At 43.1% G+C, this 26,906-nt stretch overlaps 1 protein-coding gene across 3 annotated transcripts in view; it reads right to left on the reverse strand.

Moving 5' to 3' along the window:
* RPTOR (regulatory associated protein of MTOR complex 1) overlaps positions 1 to 26,906 on the reverse strand; it is a 538,471-nt gene that overhangs the window by 66,124 nt on the left and 445,441 nt on the right. For all 3 annotated transcript variants that reach the window (XM_060251925.1, XM_060251924.1, XM_060251923.1), the window contains 3 exons: positions 25,954 to 26,057; positions 24,590 to 24,773; positions 23,969 to 24,079 (listed from right to left, as the gene is read on the reverse strand). In XM_060251925.1, the coding sequence (XP_060107908.1) occupies positions 23,969 to 24,079; positions 24,590 to 24,773; positions 25,954 to 26,057 (399 nt within the window). The remainder of the gene's footprint in view (positions 1 to 23,968; positions 24,080 to 24,589; positions 24,774 to 25,953; positions 26,058 to 26,906) is intronic.

Genomic DNA, 26,906 nt, shown 5'->3' on the forward strand with positions numbered 1-26,906 from the left:
AGGAAGAACCAGATCGGAATTCAATCATGGAATGACGTGTTGTTTACAAAATAATCAAATAGCATTACATACAATACCAAAGAGAGTATTGTATAATTTATCGTAATGATATGTTGTTAGCCGCCCTGAGCCTGCCTCGGCAGGGAGGGCGGGATATAAATAAAACATTATTATTATTATTATTATTATTATTACTTATTTGAATCACAGTTCCTGAAAAAATAAATATAATATTATATACTCCATCAGTCAGCTTGTGAGAACTAAGCCACACCTATTAGGTTATGTCATCTTGCTGGACCATCCTTCTGTACTTTACTAAATGTTGAAATTGGTTTTTATTGTGATTTTATTACTATTTATGATGTACTCCGCTCTGAGCCCCCAAATGTGGGAATGGGCGGAATAATAATAATAATATTAGAGTGGAATGACCTGGAAATAGGCTGCCAGGGATGAGATTGCTCCTCACAACCTACTGCACCTAAGATGCTATTGAGAACGTATAAATTCCTCTCATCATTTAAAATCACTGTTACAAAATCACTGTTACTCATCCACTTATGTTAACTAAAAAATAATAAAGCCTGGTGGTCATGGAACAGGAGTAACTACTGCTCAAAGATAAGGAGAAATGAATGTTAAAAAAGCTACTACTCCATCCCCAAAACCATCTCAGAATTCAAACAATAGATCTAAAAAAAGAACTGATAAGATTAAAATCCATTACAGCACCAGCAAATGGAAGAATTGATGTAAGGGAAGTGGAGTTGTCTTCAAGCACCCTAAAGAGGGATATTGCCACAGTTGCCATGAGACAGGAAACTATTAACAACACCATAAAAAGGTAAAGGTAGTTCCCTGTGCAAGCACCAGTCGTTTTCGACTCTGGGGTGACATTGTTTTCACAACGTTTTCATGGCAGACCTTTTATAGGGTGGTTTGCCATTGCCTTCCCCAGTCACCTACACTTTCCCCAGCAAGCTAGGTACTCATCTTACTGACCTCGGAAAGATGGAAGGCTGAGTCAACCTCGAGCCAGCTACCTGAACCCAGCTTCCACCAGGATCGAAATCAGGTCATGAGCAGAGGTTAGGACTGCAGCTTTACCACTCTGCAACACCATAGACAATCTTAAAAAATCCCTGGAGAATCTATGTGTCCAGCCTTGGCCGACACGGGACTTGGCCAAATGGGGGGATCATCTCCCCCGCAGTCGCCCACCCAACCAAGCCCTGCCAGCAAAGGGCCCCTCTCCGACAGATGCCGGGACCGCCCAGGACTCCCCCGCTCACTCCAACTCTGCCGGAGAAGTCTGCGGAGCCGGGCGGCAGCCGTGCCAGGTCTCACGGCCACCCAACATGGCAGAGACCTGCCCGAGGCCATGGGGAACTAGGACCCAGGCCGCAGCAAGCTGAGAAGAGCTGGTGCTGCCACGCCTCACAACACAACCCTCCAGAGAGCCAGCCCAGAAGCAAGGAAACGGAAACGCCCCAGGACGCCATGGATTGGCGTCGGGGCTTATAAGGAGGGGCGGGGCCAGCCCAGGGAGGGAAGGGAGAGTGGGGGTGGAGCCGGAGGGGGAAATAAAAAACAGCCGAGCTGAAAGGTCGGGGAGGAAGCAGGTGGTTGCGAGGAGAGGACTGCCTACCCAGAGAGAGTGGACAAGGAGCCCAAAGCACCACTGGGGATAGGAGGTTCTGGGTGGCGTAACCCAGCCCCTTCCCAATTCTGAGACCTACACAGCTGGCTACTAGGAGCCACCAGGGTGCTAGCTGCGAGGAGGCCTCTCGAGGGACAGCAGGGGCTATGTAACAAGGCTAAATTGTTGAACACATTTCTCCCAAGGAAATTAAATAAAGATATTTATTTTTTGGGTAAGGTTATAGAGTGGACGGTGGTAATTCAGCTACAGGGATTCCTGGAGGACACTTCCGCACTGGATCCATTCCAGTTCGGCTTTCGATCAGGTCATGGGATGGAGACGGTTCTGGTTGCTCTCATAGATGACTTCATGCAACATCTGGATCGGGGTGGCTCAGCAGTGCTGTTATTATTAGACCTGTCAGTCGCCTTTGATATGGTTGTCCATCAGCTACTGACTAGCTTCCTTGCCAACATGGGGATTCAGGGGTCTGCCTTACAGTGGTTGACCTCCTTTCTCCAAGATCGGGGACAAAGGATGGTGATAGGGGAGGAATCATCCTAAAGGCACCCACTTATATGTGGTGTGCCCACAGGGTGCGATTCTGTCCCCAATGCTATTCAATATCTATATGCGCCCCCTTGCCCAGATTGTCAGGAGGTATGGACTGGGCTGACACCAATATGCAGACGACACTCAGCTCTATCTACTGATGGGTGGCCAGTCCGACTGTACCCTGGAAAATCTAGACCTGGCTCTTCAAGTCGTAGCATCTTGGCTCATGCTGAGTCGGCTGAAGCTGAATCCAACGAAGACTGAGATTCTTTACCTGATCCGGGGTGGTCCAGGGGGAGAGATCCTTTTTCCGGCTCTTTACGGAGTGTCACTAATACCAGCCCCTAAGGTCAAGAGCTTGGGCGTGCTCCTTGAGTCCTCCCTTACAATGGAGGCCCAAGTAGCAGCCACTATTAGAGCTGCCTTTTTTCATCTTCGATGGGTGCGGCAGTTGGCCCCTTTCCTGGAGCACAACGACTTAGCAGTGGTGATCCATGCTACGGTCATCTCAAGAATAGATCACTGTAATGCTCTCTACATGGGGCTACCCTTGATGCTGACTCGGAAACTACAGCTAGTGCAGAACGCTGCAGCACGGCTGTTAATGAGGCTCCCTCAATGGGAGCACATTTGGCCAGTGCTGAAAGAGCTGCACTAGCTACCTATCGTGTTCCAAGTGCATTTAAAGGCCTTTAAAGCCCTTTATGGTCAGGGACCTGTCTATCTGCGGGACCGCCTTTCTCCACATATTCCCCAGAAAGCACTGCGTTCAGGGACAAAAAATCTATTGTCCATCCCTGGACCAAAGGAGGCTAGGCTGCATTTGACGCAAGCTAGGGCCTTCTTGGTGGCAGCACCAAGGGCCTGTAAGACCGAATTGTTTTGACAGGCCTTTGATATTTAACTGGGAGAGAGCTGCCACCTGACATCATATAGAGTACTTGGTGATCACCGTCTGAAAAGAAGAACCCGCCTATATTGTACATTGTAGCGATACAGCATCATGAAATGGTTTTTTAAAAAATGGACCTTGATGCTGTTGTGAATGAGAACCCTACTATGGGAGACAGCCTTCAAACTAACTTGTTGACAACATCTCCAGTACCAAGTATTACAACTGATGTACAGCCTGCAAGTCTTGACCAAACTCAATATTGACTTTTAAAAATCCTCTCTTGGAACTTAGCTGGCTAGATGTCCTGAGTTTCCTCTCGTTCAAGAGTTCATTAATGGTTATGATATAATTTTATTCCAAGAAATTTGGTGCAAAGAACACAAAAACCTCTCTGGTTCTGTATCTTTTGTCAATCCAGCAGCCCCAGGTTCTAAAGAAGGCAGATTTATGGGCAGTCTTGCTTGTTTTATTTCCTTGTCTCTTAGATGTTGTAATCTGAAGTTGATTTTAGTCTCAAATTATCTTTTCACCATCAAACTTGACCAAAATGATCATTTTTTTTAGAAGTCTCCAGCTGCTTTTGTTGCAGAGACATAACAGGAAAGATATGTCTCTGCAACACAAGGTGCTTGAAACTGATTTCTTTAAAAATGAAAATTGGGAATTTGAGAATTTCATTCACGGTTAATATATCATAACAATATTCAATTGCTGAATTGAAAAACCTTTAAAACTCCCTGGTGGTGTGGTGGGGCATGAAAAGAATAGCCACTGCCAAAGGAGTGGGACAAGGGAATTATGGGAAATCTGCTATGTGGAGGCCCCATTATTGACATATGCTGTGGCAACATGAAAAGTGCACAAGTTTTTGCACTTTTCCATAGCTTGCCCAATCATATTGCTGCGCAAACTGTGTCACGGCAGCTCACCCCCTGGAAACCACAATTCACAACAGAAACTACAAAGCTAAGATTCCTTATTTTTTTAAAAAATTAACTCTTTCGCAACAATCCACGTCTGATTAGACGGAGAGTGACAAATGAACAGTAATGTAGAGCAAAAAGTGAACTCAGGATAAAACGCATCCAAGCATATTCAAGTAGAGAGATATTACGTTTTAATGAAAACCTAGCTTTAGAGAAATAAATTATAAGTTCTAAAACAGATGCATCAAAAGGAGAAAATTGGGTATCTGCAAAGAATCTCAAAAGTTTCTAGCTGGCATCCAGCATCCCTTATATATATCTAACCCTGGGGATGAGCACTACTCCTTCCCTGTATACTATAGTCTGCATAAAGATATGGTAAAAGAACCATGACATTACAGCTCTGGAGGGGGAAAAAAATCCCAATTCAGTCTACACATAAAAAAGAGAAGCCTATTTTTCCGATGCCATATGTAGCAGAGAGTCTTTGGCTAATGAAATGCTGGTCTATGAGGTTAATATAATACTTTTTTAAGCCCTCCAGTGGTGTGGTGCAGAAAATGGAGGCTGTAGAGCCAAAAGAAGGAAAGCAGTTCCAAGTGGGACCTTGGACCTTCCCCTCCAGACCACTTTATAATGTGCTTTGATTGCACTTTTCTTAGAAAGATCAGAGAAAAGCAGGTTTGGGAAAGAGCATATCAAGGACAAAGAAAGGATTGGTGGAGGATTATTAGATTGCATTATCATGTGGATGCACTCCTCCCTCTCACCCCCCAAAAAGAAACAAGTGCTTCAATTTGGCAAGCAAAGCAGAGGAAACCTCTGTGAGGAAGCAACCAATGAGAGGTCAAGAGACATTCTATGTTGCGTGGGAACAAACCACACAAATCACACATAGCAGCATGTCCCCCAGTCTGTGATTCAGACAAATCCTTCCTTCCGTTTGAGAAAAGGTTAAAACCTTTGAAGTTTAGTTTAGAAACAGACAACTAAAGGTGGGGAGGGGTAAAACGTGATAAAGGCTTATAAAATTATAAGGAGCATGAAGAAACTGGCCAAAGATTTTTTTTTTTACCTCCTATGTTTCGTAGAAAATACCTCACACAGAGCATAAGTAATGTATGGAATTCACTGCTACAAAATGTGTCAATAACTGTGGGTTTAGGTGGCTTTAAAGGGGACTGAATACATTAATTGAGCATAGATTTAGCAAAAGTTGCTAGTAATAGAGCTGCTAGGTCCCCCCCCCCCCGTGACTGGTGGGGGATGGGGTTAGAATTGACAGATCCAGGTTGGGAAACTCTGGAGATTTAGGGATGGAACCTAGTGAGGACAGCAACTTCACTGGGGTACATTGCCAGAGTCCTCTCCAAAGCAATAATTTTCTTCAGAGGAACTGAAGTGTTGGAACTAGGGTTGCCAAGTCCAATTCAAAAAATATCTGGGGACTTTGGGGATGGAGCCAGGAGACATTGGGGTGGAGCCATGAGCAAGGGTGTGACAAGTATAACTGAACTCCAAAGGGAGTTCTGGCCATCACATTTAAAGGGACCACACACCTTTTAAATGCCTTCCTTCCATAGGTGATGAAGGATAGGGGCACCTTCTTTTGAGGCTCACAGAATTGGACCCCCTGGTCCAATCTTTTTGAAACTTGATGAGTATTTTGTGAAGAGGCACTGGATGCAATGCTGAAAATTGGTGCCTCGACCTCATTTCCATTTCCATTATTTCCTATGGGAATAAGTCTCCATAGGGAATAACAGAGTTCCCAGCAGACATATCCCTCCCCTCCTCCTGCTTTCTGATGACCCTGAAGCGGGGGGAGGGTCTCCAAACCGGGGGCTTCCCTGCCTTCACTTGGCAATGCTAGTTGGAACAAGGAACAGATCCATTTTCTGAACAGGTACAACCATCCTTAGGTGCCCCTCTCTTTTATGTCTCCTCATTTTTTTTCTTTCTAATTCAAGGGACTCTGTCTGTAGTAAATAAGAGCCAAGTTTATTATTTTCTGTGTGATTCTTCCAGAAGTACATGCGTATATGTAATACCATTACATGATTAGGATCGTGACACACTACAGATTTCTAACACTTCTTGGCATCTACTCAGACAGAAACCAATTACAATTCCAAAGTCTCACACTGAGGAGTGCCATGGGAGAGCCAATGAATTTCTACTCCTTTTTATTCATATTGAGATGGAAACAGTCAGTGAGAGATTGTGGAAATAAGGGCAGAGGATGGATCCTTGAAGCAATAAATAATGTTGTAAATAGCTCTCACGTGGCTTACAGGGCTGCGGTAGTTTCCTAAGGGGTTAAATCCTCTATCAGTTCAGCTGAGCTTCAGCCACTGAGATGTTGAGATGCACACATGGGATTTTGAGGCTAGACTGTTCTGCTCCCCGCCCCCATTTTTTGCTCCCTATTTTTTCTCACCTTCAAATATTTTTCATTCATATTCTGCTTGAATTACATGTAACAGATCAAATTTACTCTCACATGGTGGGGAGGGGGGAACACAGTATGGCTGCATTTCTCCAATGCAATTCAAAGATTATAGTTTTATTCAATGCATTTTCAGAAATTTGAGCAGAGGGGGAGGGCAAAATCTGAGACTAGATCAGCATTCATGCAGGATAAATTAACGACTTTAACAAGCATCCATAATGCAGTCCTCTCTTCTGCAATAAAATGTGATCTGATATTCAATAAATCAAAGTCTGATACCTGAAACCACACCAGTGATTTATAATCTCACCAGTTTTTGCAGAGGAGGAGAATTTTTTTTTTTTAAGAAAAGGAACCAGAACAAGCCGTAGCAAAAATTAGGCACTTGCAACCATTTTCCATTTATTCATTACTGAGCCTCAACTTTGCCTGCTGTTAAATATTTGTTAGCAGAGCCTTTGCATAAGGGCCAGGAAACATCTGTGTCTCTTATTGACATTTAGTTCTCATTTCAACCTGTTCTATCCAGGTGGTTGAAATGCTCAGAAGGAAGCAAGAGCGAATCAGTTTTCTTTATTCTGGAATGCACCAAGAGTGGCATTTGTGGGAAAGAGCCTGTTCAGCATAAATCCCACAAACAATGCAGATTGTAAGAATGTCAAGCCTGCCTAGATGAACTTCATTACAAGCAATATAATGCAGCTTTCTTTCAAAAGCACAAATTATTGCTTAATGAAGCATTAGGTTATTTTTGCTGTATTTGATGCAGAGCTCCCTGAAGAACACAGCCTACTGTTCTGCGTATTACCAAAATGTCCAACTGGGTGGAAGGTGGCAGTAGAGAGTTCTCAAGGACACTGCAGGAGTCAGGAGGGGTGTGGAAGGACAAAAATATATTACACAGATGCCTAATGGGATTTCTACCAGATGATGCCCAAATTCTAATTTAGGGGTGCTTTTTCCCACTACTGCAACAGTGTCCTCAGGAATGATGGCTTATTTCTACTAAACAATTTATTTGATGTCGTTCACTTTTGTTGCTTCAAGTAGATCAGAAAAACCAGTATATGCAGTGGAACAAGTGCCATACCTCCATGCCTTACCCTTTCCCTATGAAAGAACCCCTCTCTTTTCTCCTCCCCCTGTGTCCCAGCATGTTAAAGCAGAAGTGATCAAACTGCAGCGCTACTAAGGGGAAGAAGGAAAACCAGGAGATTCAAAAGCCAAGCCAGAGACAAAAGCATTCTTCATTTTCCTCCCCCAGCCAATAACAGCCTTCAGATAATGTCGCACCTGCTGCTGAGCGAAGCCAGGAGTGTCTTTCCAGAGCCAGCAGTAGGCTAAGAACTTATTGCCACCTTATGCTTATATTTCCATTTCTCATGCTAATGAAGGCCAAGCTGAGTATTTGTCTGTAAAATCACATTAGCTTTTTACATAGAGAAAACATGAATGCAGGCAGGCAGACAATACCCAATTACATTTTAGAAAGGTCTGGCCAAGGCAAAGTGTCACTGGTCCCTTGGTATGCGTGATAGAGGGTAGTGGATAGGGGCAGAAACACCATATTATAAGGCAGTAGCTTTGTTGACTCAGTGACTTCTCTGTGTATTTTTTTTTAACTGAAGGTAATGGGATAAATCTTGCAGGAAAAATATGAAAAAGTGGCTCCTAAATACTGCACGTATGCACTTTAGAATGATATAAACCACATTTATACCCTCTTCCTTTTTTGGAGAGGGGAGACAGGAAAGCTTGTATCTGCATAATTACTATCTACAACAGGTGATAGCAGAAAGGTTGTACATGTAAACTTTTCATTGTAACTCCTTGGTGTCTGAGCATTTAGCAGTTATAGCTTAATGCTTTCAGCTTCTATGCCTGGGAATAAATGAAACATTTTAAGCTATTTACTTCAGCATTTATGGAATGTCCTCCTTTTCAAAGAATATAGACCCAAATTCCCCCAAATGATAGGTAGCCTGTATTTATGTTAAAAAGTTGTATACTGCTTTTCAAAGAAGATTCACAAATCAATTTATAAAAATTAAATTCAGATCTAGAATAAAAGCTGACAGCTTAAAATAACAATGCAACCTAAACAGCAGAAGCACAATAGATGAAAAAGAAAAAAACCTTCATGAGAATGAAACAAAGATTTCATACATCCTAGAAAGAATAAGGAAGACAATTCTACAGCTGCAAATGGAAACCCCCCCCCCCCAAACTTTGTTTCTTAAACATAAGGAAGGTGATACTCGGTTGAGAGATACACTGTTTATAACTGTAAAGGTTAAAACCAAAATTTTAAAACTGGAAGACAATGCAGATGTTTCATAGTTGGCAACAGCACTTTATACTGCATGAAGTTTCTGATCATCTTCAAGGACAGGCCCACATCTATCTATATATATAATTCCCCTATGGTGGTGGCTGAATGGAACTCTCCCATTGGCTTATGGATGCATTCCATGCACTCGACAAATAATTGGCCCATCGTGGCTTACTCAGCCTCTCTGGCCTCCCACTGGCTGACTCCCCTGCCCCCGCCAACAGCAGGTCCAAGAAATGTTGAATAAACAACAAAACAGTCTTGACTCAGAGACAGACACATCTCCAACTTTTCTGTGTCCTCTATGTCAACTGGGCTCACAAAAAGCATATCTGGCAACAGACCTCTGCTGCCCCATCAACAACCCACACAGATGGCCTCCCAGCAGTCACAGCCTCCAAAGGCCACAGAAATAGCCAGGGAGCCACCATTGTAATGTGACTAGGTGGCAAGGCCTGACCCTGCTGTAAGCATTTCCTCAGAGGCCATGGCTACCGCCTCTTTCCTGTCACTCCCTCTCTTCCTCCAGAGGCTGTTGCTAGGTAACCAACTTGTCAGTAAAGTGAGAGTCCTCAGCTGAATACAGTGGCATACAGTCCACCCTCCAAAGCAGTTATTTCCTCCAGGATGGAGGGAGCTGTTGTCTGGAGTTCAGTTATGATCCCAGGAGATCTTCAGGATCCACCTGGAGGTTGGCTACCCTAGCCCTGGCAGCCTGCTGGGTGACTTGATGCCACATGGCTGGTATGACTTAACTAGGCCTGGCTGCTTGCTCCTATTCAGCAGCAGCCCCCCATGTCCAGGTTGGGAAATTCCTGGATATTTGAGGGGTGGAGCCTTGACAGGGTGAGTTTAAGAAGGGGTGGGACCTCAGACAGGTACAGTGCCATAGACTTCACCCTCCAAATCAGCCATTTTATCCCAGGGAACCATTGTTGCAAATCTCTAGATGAGGGTTGGCGATTTCTCAGAATAAAAACTGCTCTCCAGATGACAGACTTCAGCTCTCCTTGTGGGGGGGGGAGTGAATGCCTTCACTTAGGAAGGTGGGAAGATAGCAAGGGTGGGGTGGGGCACTAGCCTAGAGCCTTTCTTGAGCCTACTGTATTTTCCTTTGCAACAGATGGACCTTATTGATAGTAAAGAACATAAGTACGCCATGCCCAGTTGTAAATTATATTAGTGCTTGCTGTGACTTCTAGAGGCAGACTGCATGCTAATGTTTGTTAGCTCTTCTGATGTGCAAGAACTGGTCAAAATTAAAGAAGATATGTCAACTTTTGAAAAAGAGTTCTACTCGAAACAGGCTTTATATTGATTGCCAGTCCAGCTGATGTTGATGATTGAGGAGTCATCCTTAACTTCCTATGAACTTTTCCAGATAAATTTCTCCTACAGATATTGAATTTTAACTGTGTGTGGAAGGACTTTCCTACTGTATTTTTCTTGCAACAACTGTGCTTCTAGTATCTTTGGAATATGTGTGAGCCTATATGTTTGTTGTGACTTATATCATTATTGTAAACTTAGACTTGATTTCTACTTCATAATAGAAGAATAAGAATAAGAAGATATTGGATTTATATCTCACCCTATACTCTGAATCGCAGAGTCTCAGAGCAGTCACAGTCTCCTTTACCTTCCCCCCCTTCCCAACAACAGACACCCTGTGAGGTAGGTGGGGCTGAGAGAGGTCTTACAGCAGCTGCCCAATCAAGGCTCCTACGAGAGCTATGGTTGACCCAAGGCCATTCCAGCAGGTGCAAGTGGAGGAATGGGGAATCAAACACGGTTCTCCCTGATAAGAGTCAGCGCAATTAACCACTACACCAAACTAGCTCTAGTTATAATTGCTTCATTTATTTGTTCACATTTTTGTTTGTTATTTGTTGTCCACATAAAGAACATGGCAGTAATCCAGTCTCAAACACACCAAAACACATATAATGGTAGCCAGTTCTTGTTTTCCTGGTAATGGGTATGACCAAAATATCAGCTGACATAGGAGTGTGTGGGACAGTCTTCAAATGGCTGGTCTCATTTCTCCAAGATTAGGGACAAAAGGTAGCACCTGAGGGGACAATATCCACAATAGCACCCACTAAAATGTGAGGTCCCTCAGGGGCAATCCTTTCCCCATTGTTGTTTAACATCTACACCCCCCTTGCCTAGCTGGCATGGAATTTTGGGCTGATGACACCTATACCTGTTGATAAGTGGCCAACTAGATACCACCCCAGCTACACTGTCTGTGAGATTGGAGACTGTGGTGAGTGGCACCCTACCTGTCTCACCAAGAGTTCCACGCAATGGTCACCTCCAGGTTGAATTACTGTAACTTGCTCTATGCAGGGCTACCCTTAAGGCTGATCTGGAAAATGCAATTGGTCCAGAATACCAGGGTCTCATGGGTACACTATTGAGAGTACATATTCAACAGGTGCTCTGCCAGCTGCACTGGCTCCAAATTGAGTACTGAATCAGGTTAAGGTTTGGGTGTTGACCTTTAAAGCCCTAAATGGTCTGGGACCACTATATCTGCAGGACTGCCTCTTCTGGTATGTCCCTTAAAGAGCATTACACTTAGCCAATGACAATTGGCTGGTGATTCCTGGCCTGAGGAAAACAGGTTGCCCACCTGTAACTGATGATCTTTGAGCGTGCATTCACACCTATGGTGCACCATGCTGATCTCGACTGGTAACTTCAAAGCCTAGATAGAAAGGATTTTTGCACCCTTCCCAGTGTTGTGTGCAGGGCTCCACCGCACATGCTCACTGGGCTGAATGCAAGGGTCCCACCAGTTCCTTCTGACTGCTGAAAGCCCCCTAGAGGAGGACCTACAGCAGTGGGGAAGGAGGGCAGGTGGTGTGAATGCACAGATGACCAGCCGAAGATCATCAGTTACAGGTAAAAATCTGTTTATCTTCTTTGTGGTCTCTGTGCATCACATCTATGGGAGAATGGCAAGTAAAGCAACAGAGGCCTACCTAGAGGAGGGTGCTGTAGGGACTCAGGTACACACTGCTTGCAACACTGCTCGGCCTACTGAGATCCTCTGAGTATGATGAATATCCAGAGCATAATGCTTCACAAACATGTGAGGCATTTCTCAAGTGGTGGCTCTGCGATCTCATGTAGATGAACTCCTTTGAGGAAAGCTTAGAGGCTGCAAGCGCTCTAGTGGAGTTGGTGTAGGACCAGCACAGGTCCCATATTGGTGTGGGCTGTCTTGCCAGAGGAAACAGTCATAAAAGACCTTTTAGAAACTTTTTGGTAGAGGGGTGTGTAGAGACAGAAAAATCATCAATTGGCAAATTAGAGGTTGATACTGCAGCCAAATAGACCCGGAGGGAGATAACAAGAAATCAAACACAGTCGTCAGGTCAAAGCGTGATGGTGAACTATTTGCAGAATCCAGGTATTGAAGGAATTTAGACCATTTTGACAGAGCTTCCTCATCAGTTGGTATTGAAGCGGGTCAGGTTGGTGGTGGAGTCTTTGGTCTTGTAGGCTGTGTGTGGGGTTTCCGAGTCAAAACTTGTTTTGTGAGATGGTTGATGAAGGTTTTGGAGCTGGAGGTTCCAGTGTTGAACTGCAGTCTTGATGTTGAGAGTGGTAAGAGACCATCAAATGAGTGTCCCAGTCCGGTGGAGGGCATTGGAGCCAAGGGAAGTTTGAGGGCATGGGATATGCCCCACAGGTATACTGCCACTGGCATCGATCCCATGGAACCGGTGGTTCTGGAATGTGACAAGGCAAGAGTGGTTTTTCAGATCAGTGACAAAGGCTCTTGGGTTTTTTGGAGTCCGTCTTGTGCTGCTTCTCCTTATTATGTTTGTTCTCTTTACCCTCCCTGCATTTCTTAGCAGGAGTGTAGGTGTCCGAATTGAATGCCGGGGCCAGGTATTTCTGCACCAACATTCAGTGTCGGACTAAGCTAGGATTGCAGGGGCAAAAATCGACATAGAAGGAGTCAATGTCAAGGCATGTCCCGAGTCATCCTATAAGGAAGCCATTTTGGGTGTGGCTAAGGCTGCCTCTAAAAGAGCTGTGTGGAGTTGAGCTACCCTGTTTTTGCAGGTTTGCTTGGAGAATATAGTACAGTGTGCATAAGTCTCTGGGCGGTGGGATTTCCCAAGGCAAAGAAGGCAGAGTGCGTGGCCATCAGGCAGAGAAATTTTATTACTGCACTTGGTGCACCTTTTGAAGCACCCCCAAAGTCTGTCCATGTGATGGTGGAGAAAGCAGAGTGGAGGGGAAAAGAGCAAAGCCCTGGACCCTCTGAGGGGGGTGGAAGATTGCTAAAAAGTAAGTCACTAACTACCAGTCTCTCCTCAGGCATTTGGAGGGTGAATAGGCAAGTGTCCTTAGAAGAACATTGGTAAAAAGTCAACAAAATTAGGTGAGCTGAAGTAAGTACTGATGAGCTTGAGGAAGAAGATCCTATCCACATGGTGGTCACAAAGGTACTGGCAGTATCCTTGTGCCTAGCCCAGTAAGCATGCGTGCTGGAGCCCCTGCACATGGCACGAAAATCCTTTCTATCTAGGCTTTGAAGTTACAAATTGGGATTGATGCAGGCACGCTATATCCTATAGGAGTGATGCACAGAGACCATGAAGAAGATCCATCCGGTTATCCACAGCCATGGACCCAACCTGGTGGAACTCTGTTCAGTGAGACCTGGGCCCTGCAGGACCTGAAACAATTTTGCAGGGCCTGCAAGACAGAGATGTTCCATTGGGCATATGATTGGGGATACTGACGGTTGGAAGATCACCAACCCTGATCCCTGTGGTTTCCACTCCCCTCTCACATGTTCCTCCTTCCTGTTATCACCTGTAAATCATTTTTTCCTATATGCCAATATTGTTTATTTTATTATTATTATTATTATTATTATTATTATTATTATTATTATTATTATTATTTATTGTAAAGTTAATTTTTAAACTATTTATCATGGATGTAACTTGCAAGGCTGGCAACAGTTCTGGAGTACGGATGGGGGTGCTGGAAAGAGGAAACAATTTACACTTCTGTTTTGTTTCGCCCTTAGTTTTTTAGCTAGAGGTTCAGATGAAGCTTGATGGACTCGAGGAGAGTGTTACTGAGATCTGGGCAGTGGAGCCGTGTGCGTTGATTCCAGTGATGTGGAGTTAGGAAGTTTTTCCTAAACTGACTTAGTCGGGAGCTCTGAGGTTTTAAGGGCTTAAGTTTTGAAGCTCTATCACCCCAAACCTTTGAAGTGAAGCACTGGCAGACCTTACATGTGGTGACATTATGCCCTTCCACCAGACTGAACTCTGCATCAGGAGCATTTCTTAAGTAGTGCCTTCTGAGCTGTGATGATGTTTCAGAGAGCAAAACAGCTTCACAATCTCAGCAAAATCCCCCAACAATAGCAGGAGACTCTAATGCAATGACCAACTCCTTCAGGAGCAAAAGAAGATCTGAGGGTAGAGAGGGTGCTGCTGCAGAGGACCATGTGTCTATGGGTGGGAAAAGACTTGGTTCTGGCTTGCAGCACCCCCTAGAGGCTCTTAGCTGTAAAGACCTATCCAATGGCAGGCCTGAGCATGTGCAATCCCTATGTGGGACTGCATGGAAGACTGATGAGGAATTCTCAGTTTCTAGTGCAGGTTGCGGAGGAGAATACCTAAGAACATGGCCCATCGTCTTATGGCAAAATGGGCATCATGGTAATCATCTTAAGGCCCTCCCAGACTCCCACAATGGACAAATCTCTAGGATGTTGTCTTGTAATCTCAGTCCAATAACAATTAATTATGGTAATGCTGCAAATAATATTAAACCCCTAAATTTTTAAGGGCCTGAAGTACTAACCCCCCTAAAAACAACCCCCAGCAACCACTTGTGCATAAAAAGATGCATTCTGATTGGTTGTCTACAGTGATTTATTAGATTAATAAGGCACCACCCTGGTGAAGAGCTGTTCTTAGAAATTAGACAAATGCTTTTAATAAACCATTGGGAGTTAACATATTACCCACTTTAAAAAAAAATTACCTACTGTTTTCTGGATTTTCAAAAAAGCACATAAAACTGAACTTAGTCAAAGCAAACATTTGTAGTGAGACCCACAACTTGAACATTACAAGATGCCTATCAAATCAGTAATATTTCCAAATGTTTTGCTGGTTGCATAACTATGGGTATCAAGAGAAAATTAATTACATTTGTGCTGTAGTGGATGAAGTACCAACTGTTTTGCTACTTAGGGGATTCCCTTGTGATTCAAGTATTTTTAAAGTACCACAATTTGCAAACCTGTCTGCAATATATGTGCTAGTATAAAAAACTTACTCCATGTAACCAATTAGTACACAGCTTTGTTTTAATCTTTGCATAACAAAAAACAATTGCTCTATGGAATAACAATAATGGCTGTTCAGTATCTTAACTGCTCCAGGAAACCAAGTCTTCAACCAGTGATGTCATCAATATCCACTTGATTCACTTGGCAACAGCATTGTTATACCAGCCAATGGAAGGTAAACCTTAGTCCTTTTCCTTGAGTGGCTCAAGTAGCAAGAATGACAAAATTGCATGCTTTTAACTAGCATATAGGGCTTTTTTTTTAGCAGGAATGCACAGGAACACAGTTCCGGCTGGCTTGGCCCAGGGGGTGTGGCCTAATATACAAATGAGTTCCTGCTGGGCTTTTCCCACAAAAAAGCCCTGTGTGAAACAATTATGACATTAGGGGTGTGGCCCAATATGCAAATGAGATACTTATGGGTTTTTTCTACAAAAATAATGCTATGTACATGAGACACAAGTGGTAGAAATTTTCAGAGGATCCTTAGAACTAGGTTTTGGTATTGAATGGTGCTGTTCACCATTCAGTGGGGTGCATGATCAAAGCAAAATATTTGACTGCTTTTTGCTACCATGTTTCGAGACTGCTATGAATTGTAATTAAAAAAAACACTGGAGCTGCTGCTCTTCTCTGGTGCTGTTCAAGGAGAGACAATGTAAAAAGATACAACAGGGTTTTGGTATGTGCATCCGCTAAGAGCTGTTTCACTGGTTACATGGTGGGTTTGTCATCAGCCATTCCTGGTCTCCAGGCAAATATCTGTTCACCACATTTGCACATTATTTATTCACTTATTTGTGCATTATTTATTTCTTCCTTTGCATTTCTATCCCAAACAGGCTTATTATAATATTGGGTGCATCATTCAATTATCTTACATAAAAACTTCAAAAGCACAACATGTTGAGATCTGTGCAGAGGAATGGCTCCCATCAGAGTAGATCCCATGTAGCATCAAGCAAGAGGACCAGCACCATAAATATTTCCAGCACCAGGATTGCCAAAAGCTTGCTCCTCCTCAGAGCTGGGTCAATCATAGAATCATAGAGTTGGAAGGGACCTCTAGGGTCATCTAGTCCAACCCCCTGCACAGTGCAGAAACTTCAGAAATACCTTTGCCCCCCTCACTCCCCCAGTAACCCCTGATCCCTGTCAAGAGATGACAAAAACCTCCAGGAACCCCTGCCAAACTGGAGAAAAATTGCTGACCGGCCCCAAAGCGGCAATCAGCATTTCCCTGGGCATGTAAGAAAAGGCCATGAGAACTAAGCACTGATGCAATCCTTCCTGCTATCCCTCTCATGATCTGCCTAATTCACAGAAAGAGCATTACTGTCAGATAGCCATCTAGCCTCTGTTTAAAAGCCTCCAAGGAAGGAGAGTCCACCACTTCCCGAGGAAGCCTGTTCCACTGAGGAACTGCTCTGTCAGGAAGTTCTTCCTAATGTTGAGCTGGAAACTCTTCTGATTTAATTTCAACCTGTTCATTCCGGTCCAACCTTCTGGGGAAATAGAAAACAACTCTATACCATCCTCTATATGACTGCCCTTCAAGTACTTAAAGATGGTGATCATATCACCTCTCAATTGTCTCCTCTCCAGGCTAAACATACCCACCTCCTTCAACCTTTCCTCATAGGACGGTCTCAAGCCCCTCACCATTTTAGTGGCACTCCTCTGAACACATTCCAGTTTGTCTCTAACCTTCCTAAATTGTAGTGCCCAAAACTGAACACAATACTCCAGATGAAGTCTAACAAGAGCAGAGTACTATCACTTCACGTGATCTGGACACTGTACTTCTGTTGATACAGCCCAAAATTGAATTTGCCTTTTTAGCCACCACATCACATTGCTGACTCACGTTCAGCATATGGTCCACTAAGACCCCCTAGATCCTTTTCACACAGACTACTGCCAAGACAAGTCTCCCCTATCCTATAATTATGCATTTGATTTTTCCTACCTAAATGCAGAATTTTACATTTATCCAGGTTTTTTTAAGAAAAAGCCCAGCAGGAACTTATTTGCATATTAGGCCACACCCCCTGACACCAAGCCAGCCAGAACTGTGTTCCCATGTGTTTCTGCTCAAAAAAGCCCTGCATTTTATCCATGTTAAAATTCATTTTGTTTGTTAGCCCAGTTTTCCAGCTATCAAGATCATCCTGTATCCTGTTTCTGTCTTCTACTGTATTTGCAACCCCTCCCGATTTAATATCATTGGCAAATTTAATAAGCATGCCCTCTTTTCCTTCATCCAAATCATTTATAAAGATGTTCAACAAAATAGATCCCAAGACAGATCCTTGAGTCCTGGCACTGGAAGAGGCCATGTCAAGTATTCTTCTCACAGGACCAAGAAACAAGCTGCAGTGGCTTCCAGATTGATAAAAGGGTCTGACTACTATGTGAATCAGTATGTGATATTGAGTAGTTCAATACAAAAGCACCGGCAGTGAGTTTTTGTTATTTTACAAGATACAGTACATTGCCATAATTCAAACTCTTCTTTTTGAACACATGCCCACTTATGCCATCTGTCTAGTTTTCTTCTTACAGCCTATTTTATCCCAAATTCATTGCAAGAAATTTTTAACCATTTTACATTGGCCAGCATGAAAGAAACCTATTGCAATGCGCATACAGAAAGATTGATTCCTGCTCCGTCGCCAGCCAAAGGACAGTAGCAAAGTATATGACCAGGAAGCATTCACAGATGATTTAAAACACAGACATTTATATATAAACACAGCACAGAGGGTTGCCATTTGACAGCTCATCACTTCAATAACTGGAAGCATTATTTGTTCCTTCCGCTTAATCCAGAGTCCTTTTCATGGTTTCTTACAGTTCAAATTTCAATTGCCTGGTTTCATCCATGGGATTATCCCTCATATCTCTTTAGTTTTGTCCTTGCAGAAAGTTTGACACTACTGGGGATGCAAAGGGTACTTGTGATATCTTTGATGTTTTAAAAAGAGGCTACAGAGTGTTACTTCCACTTCCAATTCAAATTGCACAGAAGCAGCTTGAAACAAATGGAAACTCCAAAAATTATCTCAGTCAAGCCAATTCAAGTCGAAATTCTAGCAAAGGATATGATCTGCTGACCTTCTTGAATTAAACGGCCTTCACTTCAGGAACAATATGTTTCAACATCATTAAAGTATCAACACATCTAGAAACCTAATTGTCGGTTGAGATAGGAGACAGGCAGAATACTTGATCACTGCAAATCTCCCAGGAAGCTTAAGTGCAGTTTGACTCAGAGAAATATTGTTTTCTAACTATTGTGGAGCATAACAAAAACATATGGCACTGCTTTTCATAGTAGGCAATCTAAAATAATGTGCCGTACTGGAGGATTGTGTTCTTTTTATTTGTGCTCCAAGCCAAGGACAGCAAAAGGTGTTTCTGGCCATATTCCCCATGTGCTCAAATCTCAGTTCTCCAATTCCCTTTTCTCCAGCCTTCCCGCTTCATTCTCCTTGTGTCTGAAGAGGTATTAATGCATATAAAGCATAATGAAGATTAACCACATTCTATAATAGCTAGATACAGCATTAGCCTGCTCACAACATCAGGCACAATATCAATATTTTGAATTCAGCACAGTCTCTTCACTATGGAGATAAATAAGAGTGTGATGAGAGGGAGGCAGCAGCAAATTCTCTTTCTATACAAACCTCTATAGTAATTAGCAAATGAAGATATGGAAAACACAGCTGCCTACACAAAATATGCAGCCAGCTGCTTAGAAATTGCCCTTCCTTGAACCACTGTGATGGCTTGGGTATTGTTATTATTCATAATTTATGCAGCATTGTCTAGCATATGTACCATATCTCATTCATTTCTCCGTGAGGAAAGTTGCTGGGCTGAAAGATGGTGAGCCAAGGGTCTGAACCCACATTTTATAAATTCAAAGACGGTATACTGCAAAGACAATATTTGGACTTTTTATTGTGAGCTTATTCTCCTTTCAGAATTTGTCCACATAGCTGCTCAATCCTCATCAGTAAGCATAACTATGGACTAAGAGGTTTACATAAAAGTGTCCTCAATGTTACACAGTCTGCCCAAATATTCAAGTTACAGGCCTCGTCTAGACACAATGGGATCAATTGATTAAACAGTTCTTCCATCTACAGATCTAGGGGCCTCTTCAAATACTATGTTTTTAAGGTGCCACTGGACTCAAACTATTTTTAAGGATACTTAAGCAGCTAAGATGCTTACCCCCATTTCAAGCAAGTGAAGCAAACATATGCATCAATACAGGTCAAACAATTAACTGATTCTTCAGGAAACCAGGACTAGCTACAGCACCTTGTCAAGTGTATGTTGGAGTATAGTAGCTAGTGCAGTGTACAATGTATTGAGTATATTAGCCATGGCAGACCTTGACAAATTTTCTTTGGCTCTAGGTGCCAGATCCAAAATTTAGGAGCCAGATTTGTTTTTTTATTTAGCCCTCAGGGTTTCATATTTTAATGACCAAATTCTCTAATTATGAGTACCACAAACCCTAACTCCTTCATAGTTTCTCATATTGCTGTTAACACAATGACAAAATAAACATAGGGGCAACCATCATTGTTATCACCACAGCAAAAAAACTAATCTCTAATTCCAGGTTCTCCCCAGTTTCTGACAATAGGGTGAGATTGACTGTCCCCCTTCATAGGACCTCTGAGAAGGGAACTTCATGGTAATTGAACAGACTTTCCATTCTCCAGTGATCCAGGGTGGGGCAGTCACAACTCATGGGTTGTTCAAAAGCAATGAACCCTACATAGGGCCCTTTAATTATTCTGTCAGAGATTGTTGAAGGCTTTCCTTCTAAAAGAATTGTCCACTGAAGTCAACTATCAATACAGTATTGCCAAATAAAGGTGTTTGCCAACTCCCCGGCACACCCTCTCCAGAGAAGGGAAGCCCATATAGGGTGCTAAGGTAGGATACCTTCTTATAGAATGAGCCATTACCCCAACTGGAGTTTCCAACCCTTTGGCTTTGTATACAAGATCTATGAAGCCTCACAGATCCATCTTCCTAGGGTAGGCACAGATACCCTGGAACTCATGGAAGACCCCCAGAGCCAGGAGGACAGTGTTTAAGTTCCACAGGGGTAACCAGAGATAACATCTGGACTACTACTGGTGGGTTCAGAACAGATGCTCCCACAAAGAATGAGGATGGGAGGAGAAACCTCACCCCTTTTTTCCTCCCACTACAGCACGAATGCCCACCACCTGACAGTTAAGGGTGCTAGTACTGATCAAGTCCCAGTTGAAGGAATCAAAAAACATCCTCCCACTTTGGCCTTAAGGGAAACTACATTCTTCTCCCCACACCAGGAATGAAAGACTTGCCAGGGGTTATTATACACTCTATTTATAAACTTATTTCTGGAGGCTGTCATGTGTTGATTAAGTTGTACTGGAGGAAAGGCATGCAAGAGTTGGGCTGCCACTGGCAGTTCTGAGCATCTATTCCCAGAGCTTGAGGATATTTGGACCTGGGGATCTGGCAGTTGCTGGATGATGCAAACAGATTCACCTTTCAAACTTCTGGCAAATGATGAGATACATCTTTGGGTTCTACTTCCACTCTGACTGATCTAAATTTCTTCAACTTAACCAGTCAGCTGCCATACTGTACATCCTGGCCACATGTATCACCTTGATGTAAGCCAGACAATTTCCTACCCAGTTTGGGAGTCAAGTCACCTATGAATTTAGAGACTTTGATTTTGTGCCCCCTTAAGGAATCAATGCAGGCTTCTGCTGTCATGTTGTCTGTGTGGATCACCACATGCTTTATTTTCAGCAATTCTTGAAAGGCCCAGAGACTGAGGAAAAGCTGGAGACTATGATCCTCGAGCCACCATATCCATACAGTGGGCCCCCCAACTCATGAGACTGGAACTGGAACTCTGTAAGCAGAATGTAGGGGTTCCCTCAATAGCGATCCCTGCTGGAGCCATCCTAATGATAATCTACCACTAGGGATCCTCTATCAGCTGAAAGCTGAAAATGTTGCACAATCTCCTTCAAGAAAGGCAACAGAATCCTCTGCAGAAGATGTGCATGGGATGTGGCCCATGGGATAACATCTTGGCAAGACACAAGTATTCCAAGGAGGCTTGCCGGAGCTCAAGAGGGACTTCTGCACCACTTCCTGTATTAGTGACCCAATCTTGTGTTGGTGGTCCTGGCACAGGAGGATTATGTCCAGGGAAATGTATGTGCTGGAACAAGCCAGTTCTTCTCCCAGCTGATCACAAAACCATGAGTCTGAAGGAAGGAAATGGTCTGGTTCACATCCACCAATGCCAGGGGAAAGGGGAGGGACCTGTTGAGGATGTTGTCCAGTGAGAGAAGACTGAGGCTCCCTGTGTACACAGAAGTGCAACTAAAGAAACCAGAACTTGGTAAATACCTGAGGGACTGACTTTAGGTCAATAGGGAGGGTTTAGTACTGGAAATGGAGGTTGGTGTAAGCAAAGCTTAGGAAGCATTGATGAGCTTGGAGGATTGGTTGAGCAAAGGAAAGAAATCTCCTTTGTTGATTGCTGCCACTATTGATCTGAAGGTCTCCATACAAAACGTTCCCATTTGTTCAACCATTTTAGGTAGACAATTGCCCTCACATCTCTGTTTTTCTTGAGAACCAAGAAAAGGATGGAGTAGATCCCTGATACCCTCTGGTCCTGGCTCTTTCTTCTATATGGAGGATATGGTTTATCACCTAGGGACTGAGATAGTGACTGAATTAATTTGTCTGGAGGCAGAAATCTGAGTTCCAGGGAGTAGCACCAGAGACTGTGTCCAGCACCCACTGGTCTTGGCTGGAGTATTCCCAGATGTGCATGAAGAGTAGCAGGCAGCCCCTGAGGTCACTGTGGGGTCACTGAGTGCTTGGCAGCAGGCAGATGGAGGTTTCTTTCCTCCTTGTCTGGTCCTGGAGGAAGGCTTGCAAGAACCAGCTAAGGCTTTGGCATGTTGCTGTTTTCCTTTAGCCCTATAGGACCTAAAGTTGGAATTAGGTTTGGAGTCCTGAGAAGACTGAAACCTCTTCTTAGGCTTGACCTCTCCCTTGCTGTTCTACAGTGCCTTTTTCTTGCCTTTATCGTCCACTAGATATTTACCGATGGCATTCTCAAAGAGGTTGAGTCCTTGGAAGGAGATGCTGGCCATCTGAGCCTTGGAGCCAGGAGTTGCAGCACAATGACATTGGAAGCCATAGCTCTGGCTTAAAGTTGGATAGCATTGACAGATGCACCTGCTGTGAAGGTTACTGCTGTCAGGGTAATTTTCTTTAGGTCATCCCTAACTCCTTCAGGATGTCTTTATTGACTGAGGAGAGATCAGAAGTCCAAACATCAGAAGATGGTTTTAGCTTACAGTTAGTGGAATGAGGATGCCTTGAAGTGGAGGGCCAGGTTGGTCCTCTTATTGCCAAGGTCAGGTCAGCCACTGGAACATTGTCAATTGGTTGAACTGTTCCACCACCTCTGGAGCCATTGGAATAGAGCCAGGAAATAATTTGGTGATTGGTTTTTGGCCTTGCAGGGGCCTGCCATTCTGTCTTGACAACCCTATCAAAAACCAATGTGAAAGGAAGGCCAAAGAAGTGGTTTCCATGTGCAGGAAAGCTTTAGCTGAGCCTGCTGGTCTAGCTAGATCAGGCTCTTCTGGTTCTTTTTTGCTCTGTGGGATCTTGAGAATATGGAGAATCTTAGGTAGCAATTTTGGAAAAAGATAAATCTGCATGGCATAACTTGTGGCTCTTTTTCCTCTGAGAGTTTTCCCTCCTCTCTTGCTGAGAAGACATCTGACTGGTCTGAGACCTCCAAGTCTGGATCCAGCAAATTATTATGTTCTCTATGATGAGTATTAGGAGAGGACCACCACCACTGTGAGCTAGAGCTCCTGGTTGAGGAGAGAGGAATACTGTACTGAGGAACTCTCCTCTTTGCTTTCTTTGGCAGAACAGGAGACAGTACAGGCCCCGCTTTTGTCCATCCTGAATCTACTGCCCATCAGCGTCATTGAATGACCTTGTCTTCTAGTATTTTAGGAGAGGGAGAAAAAATTATCTTTTTCAACTCTCTCTATCCCATGCATAATTTTATAAATCTCTATCATGTCCCCCTTACTTGTGTCTTTTCTAAACCTTTCTAAATTAAAAAAGCCCAAACCCTTCAGGCTTCCTTCATAGAAACCTCTTAACCATCTTGCCCGTTTTTGTACTTCTTCCAGCTCTGCAGTGTCCTTTTTGAGATACAGTGATCAGAACTGCACACGGTATTCCAAATGAGGCCACAACATAAATCTATACTGAGGCATTATAATATTGGCTATTTTATTTTCAATCCCTTTCTCTCCCCCTTCCACGCTCCCTCCCTCCATCCCCATGTTTCTCATGATTGAAGGGGATCTAGTGATATAGTGGGGTCAAGCCAGATCTGCCCAGAGTATCTGAGATGGGTTCAGTATTGGCTCATTAGTCCTTAGAAGCACAAACTGATATCTGCTTAGGAAATATTTTGTGAATAAACCATACATCACTTATTCATTTGCATTCATTTGCATGGAAGGAAAGAAATAGCTGTTTTTAAATAACCATTTTCAGCACTAGTGCAGAAAGTAAAATAAATAATTGAGAAATAGGAAACTATGAATGGGCAATGGCCATTGGGAAGACACTTTGTCTAAATATATATGGGAATTATTCACTTTTTAGGGGTAGCATATTTGCCCAGTTCTATGATTCAGAAAAGGTTTATGGAAAAAAGACAGACTGTACCTTCATCACTGGCTGGGCAAAATACTTGGCACTCCAGTCACAAAACCCTGTCTGCATTGTGGCCGACATGAAGTTCTTATGTCCCACAGTGTCATCAGCATCATCTGCTGTCTGTTGAGGAAAAGAGAGATGATATTAAGGTACAAACATTTATCTTGCCCTTTTCCTCCGGATGCTGGCTTTGCATGGACTACAAGATGATATAATCAGTCACTGCAACACAAAGATACTAAAGTAGAAGACAGCACAGATTAGGACTTGATCCAGGTTTATTGGGAGGTGAAGGGTAGCTAGATGCATAATGGCCACATTTTGCCCTTGCATATTATAGTGCACAGGATGTGCCTAGTAAAAACATCAGTGCATTTTGACCACCTACAACTCCGCGTTGACCAGGTTTGTGTCTTCCTATATCACATGCACTAACATTTTCTTCTTATTCTGTTCAGAAACTCTGCACACTATTATGTGGCATTAGCATAATCAGATTCTTTCCACAGACTAAGTATGAAATGCTGTTTTGAGTTACACACATCCAGAAGTCTTAAGAGTAAGGCAGGAATCAGAATGCAATGAGATAACAGCAATTTGTAAGGACTTGTGGGAGGATTGTTATCTTACCTGATCTGGGCCCTTGTCAAACATTTTCCTTGTTCTGGGAAATTGGTGGGAATGGGGAGTATATTGCATCCCCATGCTGCCCACATTTGCAGGTCTTACAGATGAGATGTCCCGATTGACAGGCTGTTTTGTCACATCATTTGTCAAACTGGAGCTACTTGTGCTGGTGGCTGGTGGTGATCCTCTGGTAAAGGGGAAATAAATATGAGTGAGCATAGTACTGGGAATGTTCAGGCTGCCTTTACTAACAGTGGCTTCATGTCTCTCTGTTGCTCTAGCAATCTTATTTATTCTTGTGAATACAGCAATTGTGCTTGGGGGGGGGGGGGGGCGGTATTGCTCCCTGAAGTTGGAGCATTTGGCCCTTGCCTCAACGTCATCAAAGAAACTGAAATTTTAACCTAAAATCTAGATATTGTCTATATTTTACAACCAAATACAAACGTGGGTGCCACAATTCGTTTTTCACATGACTTTTTATCAGCGACCAGAATGTCAAGTTATCTTTGAAAGACTACTGTTCAATAAAAATGAAGTCTGTGCAGAGACTGTCTTTCCTTCATAGCAAGGCTCCAAGAACCACTTGAACAATCATTGTTTCCCAATGCACGGATTATTCTACATGTTAGGACAAAGTCTGAATTCCACAATGACAGAAAGGTTGCTTAATGATCCTTTTAATGCTTGGGGACAGGCAGTGGGAAGCTGACAGGTTCCCAATATCCATACATAAGATAAGACAAGACACTTGCCACACCTTTCATACTTTACAGGACTTGGTACAAATTTTTTCTAGTATAAAGATTAACCTCTTGTAAAAAAGATATGAAGTTGCTCTACGAATGAGTTATACATTATTTTTGACTAATGAGTTCAAATCCCCCTTGGTGTACAATAAAAAGTAACCCTTTTGAGGAAGTGCAGTATTCTTTGCAGTGATGATTGTACCAGATCATTATATAAGGAGAGAGATTTGGCTGAAACCACTCTGACGTGAAATCTCCTAGTTCACTGTTCCAGAGACGTGGCTTGAAAACTACACATAGTTTGAAAGAGCTGTAACAGTCAAAAGGCAACTTTCCTATCTCATCTCTCCCCTGCTATGATCTTCTAAACTCCTCTTCCAAATTGTGTTCACCCATACAAGACACCAGGTATACCATGGGGGTTGAAGGGATGTGGGAGCTGTAGTGGGAGGAGAGGACTCAGAAAAATTGCCCTCCCATTCTTCCATGAGCAAAATAGGAGTATAAGAGCCAAGACTAAATGAGAACAATATTCATGCAAACACACACACACACCAGCTCTCAGGCACAAAGTCACTTGTGTATGATAAAAAACTAAGGTATAAGTACGTAACTTACCCCACTTGGTGTATGTGCATGCCCTTGTTGGTAGGGCTGGCTGGGGCAGACTGAGTGAGGGAGGAGGTATCAAGGATGCGCTGGGGGCGGGCATTGACAGTTGCCTAGAAAACAAAAAAATTGAAAAACTGAGAGGGAGCAAATGCCAACTTCTTAGTAATAAAATGAATTTTCACAAGTGTGAACAACCTCACAATCAAAGGAAGTACAAAGGAACCATAACTCTTGAGTACTGCTACGGTATTATTAGACAACTTAGGTACACATCTACTACAAACGATCCTTACCTGATGCCTGTTGACAAGGGGCTCATAATTAATAAAGAAAAAAAGTTGCAACTAGCCATGTTGGCCCATGCAACCCCCACCCCTCAGTTCTGGTGAGCTAGAAAGCTTGCACAATGCTTTGTGTCATATTGGTTGGCCCTAATAAAAGGCATTTACATCGGTTTTGCTTATTATTCACAAATAATATGCAGTTCCTTCTCTCTTTAATGTAGTAACATCTGCATTGGCATTTGGGGGGCAAACTGGCAAAGAGGAAGCAAAATGCTTGAGGTTACTTTTATGACGGAAAGGAAATTTCATTAAATTACCAACCTGACAAATTATCAGAATTTGGCTTTGTATAAATAGAGCATAAAAGTCTTTGATAAACAGTGTATAAAAAGACTTAGAGAAAATGGAACATGTAAATTTGCAACATGTGCATAATGCTTTAGTACAATTCTAACCTGTGAGGAAAGAAAAAACAAAACAAAACATGTTTAGGGGTAAAAAACTGTTCCCATAAACAGATTCTCAACTGCAAACTGTCTTTAGATACTGAGGTGAGGGGGAAATAGCTTTTTGTCCAATGAGTTAAAAAACAAACAAACACATCACCAAACGGCAGGAAAATAAATGCAGCAGCTCCTGCAATTCCCTAAAAGTAACAACAGATAAACCTCCTTT

The sequence above is a fragment of the Heteronotia binoei genome, chromosome 13 (genome assembly GCF_032191835.1).
Source record: "Heteronotia binoei isolate CCM8104 ecotype False Entrance Well chromosome 13, APGP_CSIRO_Hbin_v1, whole genome shotgun sequence".
Lineage (NCBI taxonomy): Eukaryota > Metazoa > Chordata > Lepidosauria > Squamata > Gekkonidae > Heteronotia > Heteronotia binoei.